The sequence below is a fragment of the Microtus oregoni genome, unplaced genomic scaffold (genome assembly GCF_018167655.1).
Source record: "Microtus oregoni isolate MIOR12 unplaced genomic scaffold, Mior012 000140F_ref0000409, whole genome shotgun sequence".
Lineage (NCBI taxonomy): Eukaryota > Metazoa > Chordata > Mammalia > Rodentia > Cricetidae > Microtus > Microtus oregoni.
Genome location: NW_024544790.1, coordinates 745,662 through 764,874, shown reverse-complemented (window position 1 = coordinate 764,874; position 19,213 = coordinate 745,662). Strand labels below are relative to the sequence as shown.

At 40.5% G+C, this 19,213-nt stretch overlaps 1 protein-coding gene across 10 annotated transcripts in view; it reads right to left on the bottom strand.

The window, feature by feature from the left end:
• Positions 1-19,213, bottom strand: part of LOC121444770 (ralBP1-associated Eps domain-containing protein 2) — a 282,845-nt gene that overhangs the window by 134,732 nt on the left and 128,900 nt on the right. For all 10 annotated transcript variants that reach the window (XM_041646677.1, XM_041646682.1, XM_041646685.1 and 7 more), the window contains one exon: positions 363-501. In XM_041646677.1, the coding sequence (XP_041502611.1) occupies positions 363-501 (139 nt within the window). The remainder of the gene's footprint in view (positions 1-362; positions 502-19,213) is intronic.

The following is a 19,213-nucleotide window of genomic DNA, read 5'->3' as shown; positions in this document are numbered from 1 at the left end:
TAGGAGACCTGAGTTGGAATAATGTATTTGTCTTTGCCCTGACTCTAATACAATCAGTAAGCAATTTAAGGTGTCCCTTGGCATTATCATCTACTATTTCAAGTGCTTTCACTGAGAAGGTGCAGGGTCTGAACCAAGTTCCCCCAAATTCCCACCTAACCCTTCTGCAACAGCAGTATTATTCTCCCAGGCTCGTTACCATTTTTTTTCTGCATGACTTACATTTGATAAGGAATTCTACCTTAGAGGAATACAAATCAGAATCAGAAAAGGTTGCTATACTCATTTTGTATCAACTGTTTCTCAAGATGTTCTCCATTATTCACATGGAAATCATGTTCCAGGACACCATGTTCTCTCACCTGAAATGAAAGAACTCGGGTCTGGCTGGAGGGACCGGAACTGATTGACATAGTACTCCCGCTGTTCTTCCGTTATCCTCCAGGGCTCATCTGGGTAACTAGTGCTGTTATCCTGCAGTTCTCTCTCCACTGAAAAGGACTTTAAAAACAGTGTTCACAGAACCTTCCTTTCATGAGATGAGACTCAAATAGCAATGGAAGTTATTTTGTATTTCTCTTCAATTTCCCTCAAGGGAATACATATAACTGCCTCATAATAAGAACTAAACCACAATATAAACTATGATAAAAAGTAGATATCAAGCTTTATGCTTTCTTGTACCTTCAAAATTAACATTACTGAACTTGAAACAGTAAATAGTTAAAGACTGATGGAAGTTTTCCAACATCTTAAAAGATGAGTTTTAAAAGACAGCCTTTCTTATCTTCGGCTATTCATCACATTTTGATTTTAGATTATCTAAGTGGATAACAAAATAGTAAGTTTTTCACAAGTATGTATGGTAGCCCAAAGCTGATATCAGGAGTCTTCCTCAACTGGTCATCACCTCATGTACTGAGACAAGGTCTCTCAGCTGAACCTTCAGTTCTCTGTTAAAGCTAGTCTAGCTAGCAGCTTGATTCCGGTCTCCACATTCCAAGAACTAGAACTGCAGGCAGGCTACCATGCCCACCAGACATTACATGGGTTCTGGGGATCCGAACTCTGCTCCTCGTGCTTGCATAGCAAGTGCTTTATCTGCTGAGCAGCTCACTGGCCTCAGATTCTCTACTGCTCTGCACAGAATATGGACACAGCTATAACCACATAATCTTTTTGGTTTTTTCTTTTCTTCCTTTTTTGGAGACTAGATCTCACATTGTACCTCATGATTACCTAGAACTTATTAATTTGTAGCCAAAATTGGTACTGGATTTTTTGTAATTCTGCCTCATACTTCTGGGTGCTGGGGTTATAAGCATGAGCTATAATAAGTGAGTTAATGTTCTCTTTATTCCTGCTGTATTTGCATTATATAAATCCAGGTGTCAAATTTTTCAAGTGAAACCCATGTCTCTGGGTCCTACATAAGTGGCAAGTCAGCATCACTGAATCTGTCCTTCACATGTGTGAGTTGGGAATACTTACTAAATACAAAGCTGAGTTGTGGGAACTACCATGGTATTGCCATCAGCAGGGTAACAAGAGGGTGCATCAAACCTGCCACTAGAGGGCAGGCATGCCAAATTTGAAGATTTAAGAGCTCAGAAGTTCAGAGACCCAATAGAGGAGAAAACAACAGCTATACTAGGCTCTGGGGATGGAAGCCAAATGGAAGTGGAGAAAGAAACATCTAGGGCTTTTCTCCATCCTTCCCATCTACACCAAGAACACATATTTTTACCAAAGGCCATGTCCACTGAACCAAGAGGTGGCCACAAGGAAGGCAAAAGTAAACTAGGCAGAAGGAAGAGAGGTTATCAGCGCACAGACATCTCTGTGCTAATTGTTGAGCTGCTGCATCACTTAGTACCAAATGGAAGTTCCTGCTCCCCTGGAGTGTGTTCCTTCTCTCCTGAGAATGAAGGCATGCTAGCTAGTTGCTGTTAATGTTAGCCATGGTGGCTCTTTCTCCAGCCTCATAAACAGATCCTTTCTTCCCTATCTGTATCACTTCATGCCTGGGTAGTGTTAGAAGTTTGAAAATAGGAATCAAGCTATCTGACAGAAAGAATCTGGAATAAACAGGAGAAGGTGTTTGATTCCTCTGCTTAAAACTCTACAGTCAGCTTGACGGTAATCTTCCTGGTGAGGTAAAGTACTTATCCAGCATGTGTATGGCCCTGGGATCGATCTCCAGGACCAAAACACAAGCCTATGAGATTATCTGCTGTTCTCATAATAGTCCACCTCCTCTAACTGGCCCGCAAGACTCTATAATCCATGCTACTCTTTGCTCACTTGGTAGGTTTCCAACTGCCCATGTGCGAGACATGTCTGACTGACCAAACTTAGCTCTTCTTCCCAAGAAACTCTTCCTCTGGTGATAGGCTGATCAAACGCCCCTTTCCCACATCCTTCTGCTCCAAAGGGCCATCTTCATATCCCTACCATGCCCACAGCCATGCTTACACCCTAACATAGGTCATTCCTGTCCCAACAAGTCTATTACAAAGCTAAGGTCAGCAGGCACATGTGGATGAATGACCTGACCCATATCTGGTATCATCTGACTAATTTGGAATAAAAGCGCATGTGCATACAACACACTAACATCTGAGACACTTTGGCATAAAGAGTTCTTTTCTTGAAAGAAGAACTTCTGTGAGATGTTCATTCTTAAAGATATAAATAATAAATATACAGACCAACAAGCAGAGAAATTAAACCTGAACATATATACAGCCAGGCCATGATTCCGAGCAAGGGCCAGGTGCAATTTAAAGGTATGAAAAAGCCAGAAGATCCTTGAGATTGGAACAGAAGTGATACAAAGACAGGAGTGTTGTAATAGGAGTGGCGGGGCTGAGTCCCCAGCACCCCGGTCACCTGCTAGCTTATGCCCCGAAATAATTACACGGACACTGTATTCTTTTAAACACTGCTTGGCCCATTATGTCTAGCCTTTTCTCGGCTAACTCTCGCACCTGGACTATCTCATTTCTAATAATGTTGTAGTACCCCTAGGTGCGCTTACTGGGAAGATTCTAGCCTACGTCCATCCTGGGTTGGAGCTTCATCGATCGCGTCTGCCTGGGAGAGGGGAGCATGGCCTCTGAGCTCACTTCCTCTTCCTCCCAGCATTCTGTTCTGTTTACTCCTCCCACCTATGTTTTAACCTATGAGGCCAAGCAGTTTCTTTATTACTTAACCAATGACCTTCCTCCATCACAGGAGTGTGGTGCATGACTATAATCCCTGTAACCAGGAGGCTGAGGCAGGGGATTATGAGTTCAAGGCCAAGCTTGGCTGTAAAGACAATTCAAGTTCTACATGGTAATAATGTATCTCAAAAACTAAGAGTAAAAGGTAAAAGAGTTATAAGGTTGTTAGGAGCTAAAAGACAAGTGAGCAGTGGGACAAAGGGAGATCTAAAAGACCCATAATGGAAGAAGGAGTATGAAGACAAAGAAGAGAAGCTGAGTCTGTAAAAGCTAACTGAATAGAACTACAGGACTGTGGAGAGACTGGGATGTTGCAGGTCCAGAGGCTAGTTACCAAATCTTGGGCTAAGTTCTAGCCCTCCAGAATAGCCAATCCTTGCTCACTACCTTTTTGTCAGAACTAAGATCTTGGGACTAATAGTTAAAACCCTTTTAGAAACTATTAACTTAGCAGACTACTAGTTTCTACCAATTCAAAAGCTAAGACTGTCAACAGATGTCATCCTGAGCCAATAAAAAAGGTTCTTCCATCTTGCTGTACCTCCCTCTCAGGTGTACCCACTAATGTAATTTAAACTTGCCTTGATTTATAGCTTTCTTTGTTCCATAAAACTATAAAAACATCATGAAATTGTTTCAATGTTACAACATGGAATTTGAGGTAACATAAATCTGTGTTCCATGTTCCCAGGCCATGACGACTCAAAATGGCTACAGAATAAACTCATATTCTCTTTAAAAATATACAGCGAGAGAGACAGAGGGAGGGAGGGAGGGAGGGAGGGAGGGAGGGAGGAAACTCAGTCCCTACAGGGACTGGCAAGATGCTCATCAAGAAAGAGCTGACAGCACATAAGACTGACAACCTCAGTTTGATCCCCAAAGCCCACACACATGGTAGAAGAACAGAACTGATGCCCAGAGGTTGTCCTCTGACCTCCGCACAAATGCCCTCACAAATACACACATATTTAAAAATGTTTTAAAAGAAAAAACTATTAAAGGAACTTCAGGATTGTCAATATGGCTTGATATGGTAAAGGTGCATGCTGCCATGCCTGACAACCACAGTGAGATCCTCAAGACCAATCTGGTAAAAGAAAGAAACCAAACTAGCTTTTCCAAGTTATCCTCTGACCTCTACATATACATTATGACATGGACGCACACACATACACTCACACACACACTTAAACAAATTTTAAAGAAAAAACCACCAGGCTACTCTACTCCTGATCTCTCTCTCTCTCTCTCTCTCTCTCTCTCTCTCTCTCTCTCTCTCTCTCTCTCTCTCTCTCTCTCCCTCCCTCCCTCCCTCCCTCCCTCCCTCCCTCCCTCCCTCCCTCCCTCTCTCTCTCTCTCTCTCTCTCTCTCTCTCTCTCTCTCTCTCTCTCTCTCTCTGTCTGTCTCTTTTAAATTCCCATGAGAACATAAACCACTCACTTCTAAGAAAGCATAAAGTGCCAAGGAACATTCTTAGTTCCTAGGACCCCAAAGGTCTTACAACAAAGGGAAGGCATCTGAACACTATGGTGCTTTAGTCACCTACATTAAACCTGCTAACCTGTGTCCCTTGTTTACCAATTTATTTAACAAAATAAGTTATTTGAAGATTTTTTAAAGAAATACTATTTGATGATAACCATGATGAATACTACATAATTTGAGCATTTCAAATAATTTTAAGTATTGTTGCAAGATTTCAAGAGCTAGAACTCTGCCAAATCATGCTTTATCCCATGTACAATACCTAGCAGGTATATCAGAGATGCACAAGAGTATGTCAAGTCTACTTTCATTAACAAGCTTAATTTAGCCCCTGACTGTATCTTATACTGAAACAGATATGGAAACACTCACGGCTCTATATTATTCTCTCTTTCATTTATTTTCCATTTATGTGTGTGGGTGCTTTGCCTGCATGTATGTCTCTGCACATGGGTGCAGTGTCCTCGGAGGCCAAAAGAAGGTACTGGATACCCTGAGACTGGAATTACAGATAGTTATGCACAACCATGCTAGAAATCAAACTTGGGTCCTCTGAAAGAGCAGCCAGTGCTCTTAACTCCTGAGCTCTCTCTCTCTAATCCCTCTAAACAATTTTTAATGAGAAAAAACTTTTCCTCCTACTGGCTTGCCTCTCCCAGCTCCGATATGAAGGTGTGTACCTCGTTGTATCTTGTTATGCAATATTTGGTTGATATCCCTGGGAGGCCTGCTCTTTTATGAAAGAAAAAAGAGGAGGAATGGATCTGAGGGAGGGGGAGATTGAGAAGAGTGGAGGGAGGAGAAACTAAGGTCAGGATGTATTTATGAAAGAAGACTTTAAAAAAAACCTGTACACATATACAAAGTGTGTGTGTCTGTGTATCTGTGTATATTTTCAATGAAGTCATACCACTTGGAGTGATAATATTCTTCCAAATAGCCATATCAGGCATGGAAATTGATGGTCAGGGAAGTTTAGGAACACCTCCAAAACAAAATGGACTATTCAGTAAAAAACAAGGACTTCTTGAATTTTGCGTACAAATGGATGGAAATAGAAAACACTATCCTGAGTGAAGTAAGCCAGACCCAAAAAGAGGAACATGGGATGTACTCACTCATATTTGGTTTCTAGCCATAAATAAAGGACATTGAGCTTATAATTCGCGATCCTAGAGAAGCTAAATAAGAAGGTGAATCCAAAGACAAACATATAGGCATCCTCCTGAATATTAACCTTCATCAGGCGATGAAAGGAGACAGAGACAGAGTCCCACATTGGAGCACCAGACAGAAATCTCAAGGTCCAAAACAGGAGCAGAAGGAGAGGGAGCACGAGCAAGGAACTCAGGACCGCGAGGGGTACACCCACACACTGAGACAATGGGGATATTCTCTCCGGAATTCACCAAGGCCAGCTGGCCTGGGTCTGAAAAAGCCTGGGATAAAACCGGACTTGCTGAACATAGCGGACAATGAGGACTGCTGAGAACTCAAGAACAATGGCAATGGGTTTTTGATCCTACTGCACGTACTGACTTTGGGGGAGCCTGGGCAGTTTGGATGCTCACCTTACTAAACATGGATGGAGGTGAGCGGTCCTTGGACTTCCCACAGGTCAGGGAACCCTGATTGCTCTTTGAGCTGATGAGGGAGAGGGACTGGATCGGGGGAGGGGGAGGGAAATGGGAGGCGGTGACGGGGAGGAGGCAGAAATCCTTAATAAATAAATAAATTAATAAAAAAATGGGCTATTGCCATTGCCCTTGGTTGCCTCCCAGAATTTGAATGTAAGACCCCACTGTTGAAGAGACCACACATTTGAGACATAGGGCTTGGAGAAATAAAGCTGTAACTTATTTAGAAGCCTACTCCCTGAGGGCTATCTCTCATAGTACCAAAAGAATATATGCAAATTGCTGAAGGAAAAAAGCATTCTAACCAGCTGTGATGCCTATGAACCATGACAATGACCAGAATGGCAAGATGTCCTGAAAGATGTAATAGTGGTGCTCATAACTTGGGGATACCAATAGCTGCCTAATTGAACTGAAGACCCACTCAATAGGAGGGAATTAATGCCTGGTACTGCAAACCTAGTCAACTAGGCATGGCTGGTGAGGCAATGACACCTGGAGGAAAACCTACTACTGCCACTTTCCTAAACAAGTGCAATTCCTAACTGCATAGTAAATACTTCTCCTTATACCCAGAGGGAAGTGTAGCTCTCACCCCTCATCAAAGAATCTTCTCTTTGAAGCAGATAGATACCATTGCAGAAAGCCACAACGAGTCAGAATGCAGCAGACAATTAACTGCCTATGAGATGTCCAAACCCAGCTGATAAATTTACAACACAACTCTACAACCAAGGCTCAGGAAACAGCAAGGATTAGGAAGCAGAAAGATTTTAAAAGCCTAGCACTAGAGCATACGCTGACAGTGAATCTGCACCCAGGCAATCTCAACAATACAGTAGTACAAACAAGCTGAACAGCAACAACACCATTTGGCATGCCAGTGTGAACTAGGGAGACCTCACAAGCCTTCACCCCTAGATAAAGCGCTACAGATAATTAATGAGTGCTGAGAGATGTAGAATAGTGTTCCCCAAGGATAAGCTCCCTAACTGGCTATCAAACTCCAAATGGTCATCTATAAAACATGCATATTAGAGCAACACTAAATGAATTAAGCAGGTTATATTTATATAATTAAAGGATTATATATATACACATTAACAATAGTAATTAAAGAAAACGAGGCTGAATTTGAAAGAGTGGGGGGACATGGGAAGAGTTTTGGGAGGAGGGAATGACAGAAATACAGTACTCATGAAATTCTCAAAAAATAAATAAAAATACATTAAAAATGAACTGGGTTTTAGGAAGTGTGAGGGAACTGTAGGAGGAAATGGGATGTAGTTGTGATCATTTTGTTGTATACACATACGAAATCCTCAAAAATAAAGAAGAATTTAAAATAAAAAGTTTGATTTTTTTAAAGTTTGAGCGCTATCAATTATGAGCTCTGTCTGTCTTTCTGTATGTGACTTATGGTCTAATCTTTGTGGGAGTTTTGTGCTCCGTATCTACTGAGTTACTTCAAGAACAGATTGATAATGGCACACAGAGGGAGAAATGACTTCCCACACTTCAGGAAGGTGAAATATTCCCCAAAACTGACCCATTAGAAGAAGAAAAATAAGTCAAACTTCATTGTATAAACAGTGACATGTTCACTCACCCATTCAACAGACACTTTTTGAATACCAACAAACCCAGACCTTAGTTGCAGGAAACATATTGATAGAGAAACATATTCTTTTCCTCAGAAAGTGTAATGCCCAGTAAGGAAGAAAGTTAGACAGGCAACCTCAAAACAGGAAGGGAAGTGTTTTGATAGCATGAGGTACCCTGCTCTTTCCTACTGATCCCCACACATATCAACATGAGTAGGAGACGTGTGAGAAATGCAAGTCCTAAGGTCTAACCCCAATCTCCTAATGAACCAGACAGCCGGTGAGTAGGACTCAGGACTATTCAACCCTCTGGGTGATTCAAAGCAACCTCAAGTATAAGAAGGAAAGCCACAGTACATGCAGGATAAGGCAAACAAAGAAAGTGGCCTTCACAAAGACATCAAAACATTAAATTATCATATCCTAGAAGCAGCTCCATTTTGGGTCACAAACACTTCCAGTGCATCAGGGATGTGGGTGGAGTTACCTCAATATGGTCCAGGTGGAAAGTAGAGCTCAGAGTTAACAGACATAGACAGTAGTGAACCACAGATAATATTCAACAGGACAATCAGATAATCAGATTCCAGCACAAAAAGATTCTTTCATTGAAAATGACTCAGGAAGATAAAGACAGGAAGGACATTTACAACCATTTGAACAACTGAAGCCAGAGACAAATGTGGTTTTGCAGGTAAAGAGGGCTAGGAAAGAACTGGAAGAGAACAGAACCCACACATCACCATCAGGACAAAAGGCCCACTCCAGAACTGAAATGGCAAACTAGTGCCTCTTATCAGTGGCTAAGGGCCATCTCACTGCAGGACCCAGACACAGAGAATCATCACTTCTGAGGTGACCCCCAATCAACCACGGCAATCAACATGGTGTTATAAATAAAGACCTGAAAAGTATGTCACTTAAAAGAAAATAGCAAAGACTGAGGGCACTGAGAAGTGGGAGTGGACATTCTGTGGAGACTCAGCCATCCAAACAGAAGCCAGGACCAGGAGAGGCTCTACCTTCAAGCACATCCTAAGACGCCTGCCTACTTCAAGTCTAGCTCTATTGTGTTTGTTGGTTAGGCAGAGATATTTGTTGCTTGAAGTCAATTTTGAACTCTGCCAGTATTTTTAAGAAAAAAAATCTGTGAGTAACCAGGTGTGGTGCTACACGTCAATCATCCCAGCACTCTGGAGGTAGATGCAAGAAGACCAGGCGTTTAAAACAAGCACTGGCTACAAAGTGAGTTTGAAGTCAGACTGAGCTACATGAGATCCTGTCTCCAAAAAGAAAACCCAAAAAAGAACACGAGGAGAAAGAGAATTCTTCCACATCTGTCTACATAATCTACAAACATACGGCTCATTATTCAGTTTCTCTAGACACAGGAGAATTAGATTTGCTTGTATTTAAAACATTCAACTCCTTGATTTTATTTCAAATAAAATGCAAATATTTGGTGCTGCAAATCATTATCTCTAGGGAAAATGTGTTGTTTGTAATGAAAGAGACATCAAAATACTAGTTAAAAAGTAATACTGTCAATAAAATCCCCAAAGGTGAAGTTCACAAAGGTGACTAATATGAATTACAAGTATTGTTCAGTAGAATGTTTAAAGGGCATCCATACTCTTTCAGCCATAGACCATTTCTGCTTAGACAACAAGATTACCTACCCTAGAGGACTCCGGTAAATGCTACTGCCTCAGAGTTCAGCCATTTCACCCATGAAGGTGGAGTGATTTTAGACTAAACTCCCTTTGAAGTTTTAGCAAAAAACAATAGAAAACTACTTTTAGCCATAATTTTCCAATGTAATTTAGGGCTCTAATTTCACAATCTTAGGTCAATGTTAAACTGCAGAAATCTCTCTGAGCATAATTGCAACACAGACTTGCTAGTTCTAAAGAGAATCTAAATTCTCACAGCAATGACTAGGCTGGCAAGATATGCCCACTGGTGTAACATGAGTGATAAAAACCCAGAGACAAATATTGGGGTTCAAATTGAAGATCAGAAAAGCAAAGCAGCCAAGGCAATAGAGAAATCTTACTTCTACCAAAGCTCAGACAAACAAAGGGGAGATCCCACAATGCTCTCCACCAACCTCAGACTCCACACTGCCCTGAGTTCCTGTCTCTTCCCCTTTATATTCCTCTCTCTGCCAAGCCATATCACTCCTATCTCCACCTCCCTAGTGTTGGGATTAAAGGCATGTGATCCCAAGTGCTGGGATAAACTTTGTGTGAGCTGTTTCTCTTTTAGATATATTCCATATTGTGTAGCCCAGGGTGGTCTTGAACTCACAGAGATCCGCCTGCCTCTGTCTTCTGGGATTAAAGGTGTGTGCCATCACTCCTTGGCCTATATGGCTGACTAGTATAGCTGCTTTGCTCTCTGATCTTCAGGCAAGCTTTATTAAAACACAAATAATATACCACTATACACTGGTGTAATAGAGGCAAGAATGTTATAGGAGTAACCATCCACTTTCTGGTTGGATTTAAAGGTTACTCCAAAAGACAGAACTCATGCACAGTACAGTAAACTGGGCCAAAAATCCATGGCGAGCTAGGTCATATTCCCTAGGAGAGAACCTAAAACTATTATTATTCTGCTAAATGAATACAGTAATAAACTACCTCCTAGATTAGTCTATCTCTCAACTTTCTTCAGAGAAGCTTCTTGCTGCAGTAGACAGTGATTAATACAGACTCATAATGGGTCAATATATAAAGAACATAAGACTATGGAGTACTCAGCTCTAAAGGGATAACTACAGAACACCCTGTTCCCAAGGCTCAAGGATCACCATGGAAGAGAGTGTTAGAAAGAATGTAAGAGCCAGAGGTAGTCATCTGAAGTGAAATTATGTTTGACATGACATGACAGTGTCACTGCACACATGAAATCATGGCAACTGTGACTACATGAAGACCTACACAAAATCAAGTCAGCTAAAATGCCAGCATATGTCGGGGAGGGTCTCATGAAATCCCACCGCTAGTTGAGGAGTTATTGGCAAGTGATGGCTGCTGTGGGAGGGAGAGTCAGTTTTCTGGGATACCCATTCTTCAGCAGACTGTCCTTCACCCATGCACATATAGCGGATTTAATGGGATTTTTAAGAGAGTATATGGAACTGGTAAGAAATAGAGGTGGGGACATAGGGAGTAGCTGGACAGGAATGAAAGGGGGCAATTTTAACAAAATCTATTAGATGAATATATTAAATTCTCAAACCAAAGAAAGTTATCCCCATGAACATAAATGAATGTTTGGTAACATTTATTCACCACTCTAATAAATGGCAGGTGCTATAAGTAGCTATAAGTATCGAATATACCTATTTTCAGCCTTGTAATAGCTCTACAAAGCAGGTCCCATTGTTTTCAATCAGCAGAACAGGAAACTGAGGATTTGGTAAAGGAAGTAATTAATATACCAAGACCACATGCTTAGCAAATAAAAGAGTCAGAACATGAAAATTTTTGTCATTAAGCTCTATAGCTGTCTCTTTCTACCTATCCATCCATCCTGTAATAAAGAATTGCTTCCTTTTCAGGAAGAAGCTAATGGCAATACCTAAATGAATTTTGTGGGTAAAGGATCTTCTCTTGAGATGTGAATGACTATGTTAGATTTATATACCCCTCCATCATCTGATACAGTTTTAGATTACAACTGATAGACTATGAGATTACCCAGAAAACCTCTTTTTAAGCACATAGTTTTTGTAGGTGAGCAGCATTTGGCATGTTTTCACTGTTTAAAGAATCTGGAAGCAAGGCTACAGTGCATATAGTCAATTAGTTTACTGTTATTTTCATATATCACACTGACACGATTTTGATAAACAAACACTTCTTTAGCAACCACTGTCTCCAATTCTTCCACAAGAAGCCAAGGTCTTCCAGAAGGAGAAATGTCCTTTGCCATTGTCAGGGTTTTTCTCTTTGCTTAGAAGAGAAGCAGGAAAAAATAAGAAATCAGCAGTAAGAAGAGACTTTGTTAAGGCTACAGCCTTTCAGAAATACTGCAGCGATGTTCCACCCCCAGCCTTGTAGGTCAGGTCAAGGCTGCCCGTCCTTGCCAGAATGTTCTTCCTTTAACACTCAAGATAGCCTAAGGCCAGATGGGAAACAGATGCTCCAAGAATAAAGGCAAAGAACAGGAAATACTTCTGAGATTTAGGCTACAGACCCAAGGTACCAATGAAGAAGTACACAGACTGGCATCCAAATTTGGGGTGGCCCCTTATTAACAAGTTAACTTCTAAGCCACCTGTTTCCTACACCTAAAAGGCAATCCCAAAGCCCACAGGGTCCTATTTTGATCTCTAGCCTCATCTCCCTCCCACTCCAGGCTCTAGTCACACCAGCCTTCCTTTAGTTCAAGTATATCTGTTCTCTTTGTGATATATAGCAGACTGGCTAATTGAAAATACATTTTACCCCATCTTAGCAAAACTCGTGCTGCACAGGCTGCCTAGAAAAAAAAAAAAACAAAAAACAAAACGAACACTGCAGTGCCCAAACACTTGCAACTCGAATTTGAGACAAGATGTGGGCTCCACTAAACAAATACACCCATGAAAGCCTGACTCAGATCCAAGTTACAGGGTGAGAGAAGCAGTGAACAAGGCCTTCGTGTGGTTGTTGAGGTCACACACATTGCGGAAGCAGAGCTAAAACAATGGCAGCCTTTCCCAATCCTGTAGCTTTCTGACTGTGGCAGAGGCACGGTTCCCTTTGAAGCCTGGCTTATCAGTGAGATTTGAGGTGTTGTTCCTATAGGCTTAGAATTTCTTCAGGTCTTTCAAAGATTTAATTACTTATCCAATCTCCCTGCTATAAAGCACTTTCACTAAACTAGTCAAAGGAGCTGCTGTTGTCCACAATTAAGAACCTGCCCAGTGAATGCCTCGCCAAGGCTCTTGTCACAACATGAAAGATTCCTATCCCCACCTTGAGCTCCATTCTTGCTTGGTCAACTTAAGTCCAACTTGAGCATCAATCACTTCTTTCGGGAAGTCTCCCCTCACTTTGTAGTATATGTAGGGTTTTTCTGTTACATGCCACTAAAACAATGCTTTATCTTTGCAGTGATTCTCAGTTTTCAATTCTACATACATAAATGAGACTGTATGACTTGAACTCATCTCCATAAGTTGGCCACAAGTGCCTTGAGAACAAGTATGCAGTCCTCGATATAACACTGGAATGGTTGCTGACTCGAGAAAGGTACTTAATAAGATTTCCAAATGGATGGATGTAATACTGTGCAAGACTGTTGGAAAGACTGAAAGGGCCAAGCACAGCCTTGCCACTAAATCTACACTCAATCAGTGTCACTACTGTTGTTTGGGAAAAGCCATGAAACTACTGTTCCCCTCACATCAGGAAAAATACTGATGGATCAAGGGCTAAAATCGTGTCCTTATAAAGGAGGCTTACACATTAACAGCCTAGTCTATAACCAAGACCAAAGAGTCCTGGAGAGTAATCAGAAACAAACACCAGTCTTAGCTACTTTTACAAAGTGCTGTTTAAGATCCTGCATTCAGTTGGGTGCTCTCAGCTACATCTAAAACACTAAATTAGAGGCGCTCCTATCTCTCAAATCAATGTGCACCCTAACTATACCTCAGAAAGTTCAGGCTACAATAAGCCTTCAGTGCAATGCCTCATGCCTTGTGTGAAAGCATTAACATCACAAATAGAATACACTCATTTTCATTTATTTATAGTCTAACCACCCAGTTGTAATATCATTAAATCTATGGCTATCATTTATTATCATTCTCTCAACACCCACTATCTCTAAATATAAATGCTTTCAGGCCTTAAGGCAATACTTTGATCAGTTCTGATAATTGCTGAATTAATATCTTATTCCTACAAATATCCTTAGCCTTCTCTCCCAGAAATGTACTTCCCTGGAGTTTTCATTTGGTAACCCAATATTTCTTCAGTATTAGCATCTTATAATAAAAAAATCTTTTTGTTTTTTATATTAGAGGTAACTACCAGCAAAGAAACAGAGCAAATAGCATTTCTAATTTTGAATAAGTGTGGCCATGGGCCAGTCCCATGGTGGCACACGCCTTTAATCCCAGCACTCAGCAGGCAGAGGCAGGTGGATCTCTGTGAGTTCAAGGCCAGCCTGGTCTACAAGAGCTAGTTCCAGGACAGGCTCCAAAGCTACAGAGAAACCCTGTCTCGAAAAAAAATGTATGGCCACATAATGAGTACTAACTGAGGAATACAAAGATTTTTTTTTGAAAAGCCTTCATTTGAGAAAATAACAAACTTCAATATCACTTGAAGTAAAGTATTTCTTTCCTCAAGAATAATAGCTAGAAAAATGGAAAAGAACTATAAATAAGCAAAGGCAACAAGTAGACAGGAGGCTTGATACTACAGAAAACAGGTCCTACTTGAGGTCACAGTGCCATTCAACTCTCTGTGGGTTTCACAGTGAGGCAAAATACCCATCACATACACAAACCTCTTTAGTCCTTAGGACATGGTATAGAAGTCCAGCTAGGGTTTGATGTACAATGGAGAATGGGTCTGGTGAACATTATCTCAAGTCAAGAATGGGCACATATATAAAACTATAAAATGATCAAGACAATTATACCTCTTTACTCAGGCACACACATTCTCTTCCTTCCTATCTTCTACTTTAGGTAGAGGGAGAGAACTAAACAAACAAGACAAAGAGGCTACACTTACTATCTCTAAGAACAAATAGCCTTTTAACAAGAATCTATACCTATAAACTAAATGTGGTAATTTGAATAAGCATAGCCTCTAAAGCTTCACATATTTGAATACTTGGTCCCCGAGTGGCACTATTTTAAAGGATTAGGAGCTCTGGCCTTGTTGGAGAAGTGTGTCACCAGGGGTGGGCTCTGAGGTTTCAAAATGCCCATTCCAAGTCCAGAGTATGGCCTTCCTTCCTGCTGCCTGCAGATCCTAATATAGAACTCTCAGCTACTTCTCCAGCACTATGTCTGCCTGTGTGCCACCATGCTTCCCATGGACTAAACACTCTGAAACTGTAAGCCACCCCTGATTAAATACTTTCCTTTATAAGAGTTGCCATAGTCATGATGTCGCTTCACAGCACTAGAACACTGACTAGGACACTAAATAATTCAATTGTGTTATCATAATCATATAACCAAGAGATTCTCATTGTCCAGAGACCTAATGGTCTATAGAGCAGAAAAGAAACTTGGGTCTCTAACCTCCTTCAAGTGCCTCAAGTGCCCACAATCTATATTTGACCACATAAGCAGCAGTTTTCCATACACCTTGCAGAATCTCAGGGATCTAAAATGTCAGCTTATGGTTTCAGGCTTAAGAATGTTAAATCAGTACAAAGCCATAAACAGCCCAGACAAAATTTTTTAAAAAAGACTTAAGATATGAAGATGCAATCCACAGTAAAGGATACTTGGGAAGATGGTGTGGGACAGTTGTCTATATTCTGTCAATTATGTTTTAAATAAACGCCGACTGGCCAGTAGTCAGGCAGGAAGTATAGGTGGGACACCCAGATAGGAAGTAGAGGCAGGTCAATGAGAACAGGAGAATTCTGGGAAGAGGGAAGCTCTCTCTGCAGTCCTGTCCAGATACAGAAGAAGCAAGATGTGACTACGTCGCTGAAAAAGGTACTGAGCCAAGTGGCTAACACAGATAAGAATAATGGGCTAATATACATTATCAGAGTTAATAAGAAGCCTGAGATAATTGGCAAATCAGTTTATGATTAAATTAGACCTCTGTGTGATTTCTTTGGAACTGAACAACTGCAGGAACCAGGCAGGAGAGAAACCTCAGACAGTAGGAAGAACTTCATAATGTTAAGATATTCCAATTCACTAATAGATATGCTAATTAGTATACAAAGGTTAGCATTTTTCACATAGGAGGATGACAAAGGTTTATAAGTTTGTTAGCATGTTATATCTACAAAGGTACCAGAAAAGATACATTTTCTACATTATGTTAGATGTATAAGTTGCTATAGCTTACAATATGAAAATTTCCATAAAAATTACCAAAGTGTAGACATTTTCACTAAAGAATTCTATGCCCAGGAATTGAATCCATACAACTGCACACAATGCTACACTTGCAAGAGCTAGATGTTAGCAAGAAGAGGCCACTCAAATAGATTACAGAAAATGCATACAACAAAATACTAAGTGCTTGTATAAGAAAAACACAAAAAGATAGTCTTTGTGTATTGGCACACAGTTTAAGTAAGAAAAATGCTGAGTATATAACAAATAGGTTGCTTACCACATAGGCAAAAAGCTGAACTACATACTTTGATTACACTACATATATTTATATATGCATTTGAATAAGAGTTTAACACAATATTAAATAAAATAAGATATTTTATATAATTATACAAAAGACATGGGTCATAGTTATTTCTGTGATGGGTGCTTAGAAGGTAGGAGTTAGAAGTATATTTTTTTTCACTGCATCTTTTCCAATATTTGACTTTGTAAAAATCTTTAGGCTCTGAGGAATAACCACCTTAAAAGCACACAACACACAGCCACAAAATAACATCTGCAATGTAGTACTCACTGTATAATATGAAACAACCCAAACTGCAGACTTCCCTCCCCATGGCCCTGTTAGGAGAAAACTTGTCTATGAAGTGGTTCGTTTGTCCCCGCATAAGTTCATTTAACTTAAATCATTCATAAGCAAGTACATCTTCCTGACTTACATGGAAAGTACAAGTAAACACAAGAAGTAAAGGTAGAAATTACATTATGCTAAAGTAGCCACCATGGCTCTTCAATAGTCAGGATGAATGTTCTCAGACAAGGAGGAAGGAGAAAGATTCAAAAGAAAGGAATAAAAAAAAAGACCCGAGGTCTAACTCAACATGCATGGGGGACACACACACAGAGAGACCTAATGATGCTTCAAAATCAATTCCTAAAACCCTGGGTGAGTTCTGATGGCCCTAAGCTGCTTTGTAGGCCACTTCTGAAGCTAACCAATGGCTGAGACAGTGCTTAGCATGTCTTTATTTGATGACTTGCTTTGCTTTTTTTTTCCCCATCTCAGCGCACCAACTCCCTCATGAGGTCACTGCAATCACTTTAGCTGGCCTCATCCTAATCTTTCAGACATTCTCTATGCTTTGCAAGACTTATTTTACCAGAATCCCAATCTAATCCACCCACAAATAACCCTCATAGCACAAAAGGAAAAAAAAACAATTATTTCAGTGCCATGTTCACCTCCCCAAAAGACTATTTATTTTTGTTCCCATCAAAAGTATTACAGGAACAATTTACCTGTGGCACAAGCAATTCTCTTCTGACCTTCACCAACAACATTCTAACAGAGACTCATGAGTGTTTCTTTCTTTTATCATCCTTGCATGTTTGCTTTTTACCATGAGAACTATTCCAAAAGGGCTCAAGGAGTACAGAAAATTTGTGTCTGGCTCTCAAGAGATTGGGGAGAAGCATGATAAAAAAAAATGAGAGTGAATGAGAAACAAATATGTATTTGCAAGTAATAAGTGCTTTTCAGTTCACAAACTTTTACATGAACATACTGTACCAGTTTGACACAAAATTTGCAACAAAAATACAGTTCCAAAACCCAAATGCAACGGCAGGCTCCTAAAGAATTCCAAGTTCTGTTTGTCATTATTTTATCTAAAAAGAATGGTGATAAGGGCTAAGAATGTGCTCCACTGCACTGTTGTGCTCATCCCTCCAGTAAAAGACACAGAACAGCAAGCTTGCTAAGGTTTCAAAAAGTGAGGGTGGTTTTTGTTTAAAATAGAAGGTCATTGTGTTTTCATCAGATGCAGTTGCAAAATATTTCATTTGCCAAACCAGCATCCCTAAAGTCAGGTTTTAAAAAAATAAAATTAGAGAGGTGTGTTATGACTGAATGAATTCAAGTGCACAGGTACACACAAACATGTGCGCACATATACACACATATTCTATTTGCTGGGGTCATGCATACTACATGCTGTGTCTGGAGGGAACAATATAAAAAGATCTAGTTGCATTTATGATGACATCCATAATTATCAGATTCCCATTTGTCTAAGTTTCACCAATAAATATACAATTGAGCAATAAACTGTTTTTATAAGCATGGAAAACAGCAAGAATCACATATACATGAGCGCAGTAGGAAACTCTCATACTACATGCTTTGTCTGAAGGAAAAAAGCAGAGATGTATTCAGGAAAGGGTAGAACACAGGAGGCAAAAGCAGAGATAAAGAATAAAGTTCCCACTAGAGAATGCTGAGCGCCTGAGAAATGACAAGGAGTAGTTGCTGACCAGTGCGGCGAGAGGGAAGCAATGAGCTGCTGCGGCTGAAGAGGAAAGCAGACACCAAATCACGCAAGAGCCCATGTTCAAGAGCGGGAACGATACGATAAGAGCCAGAGTGACAAATTCAAGTCAGTAGAGGATGAGCAGCTACAGGAGAGAGAACTAAATTTATTTTTAACTGAACTTAAAAACATAAAATTTGTACATGATAATGAGCACTATGTGGTGTTTCAACACATGGACACACTGTATCATATTTATATCTCTTGGCTCTTTGTGTTTTTAAGATCTCTTTTGTTGCCAAGCATGGCATCAGTGCCTTTCACCTCAATACTCAGGAGGCAGAGGCAGACAGATCACTGAGTCCTAGGGCAGGCTGGCCTCTAACAAATCACAGGCCAGCCAAGGCTACACGGTGAGACCCTGACTCCAAAAAGAATCCACTTTTGTCTCCAAGAGGATGATGGCTAAAAGAAGACAGGCTATGAGTTAATAGCCCAGATTCAGTGACAGGAGATGACTGCCTGAACTGAGAAGTAAAGCAGGACAGACAGACAAATGTCTGGCACAGAGAATGGTCAGGACTTGGTAACTGAATGGGCAATAAGGGATGAAGGAAGAGTCAAAGACAATGACCAACATTCTGATGCCTGGTAATGGGTGATCGAGCCAGGTATGCTGGTTCTGTGATGAAGACCCATCAGTTCAAAGTGACAGTGAGTCATCAAAATAAGGCTGTCTGCCAGATGGAGACACATCACCACCAGATTCTACTAGCTAAAGAATAATGTGAGAAATGATTTCAAGGGTCACTGCATTAGAGACAGGCAGAAGAAAGACTGCAAAACAATTTCATCAAAGGTAGCCACAGAACCAAGAGGGTAGGGTAGCATGCGCACCAGC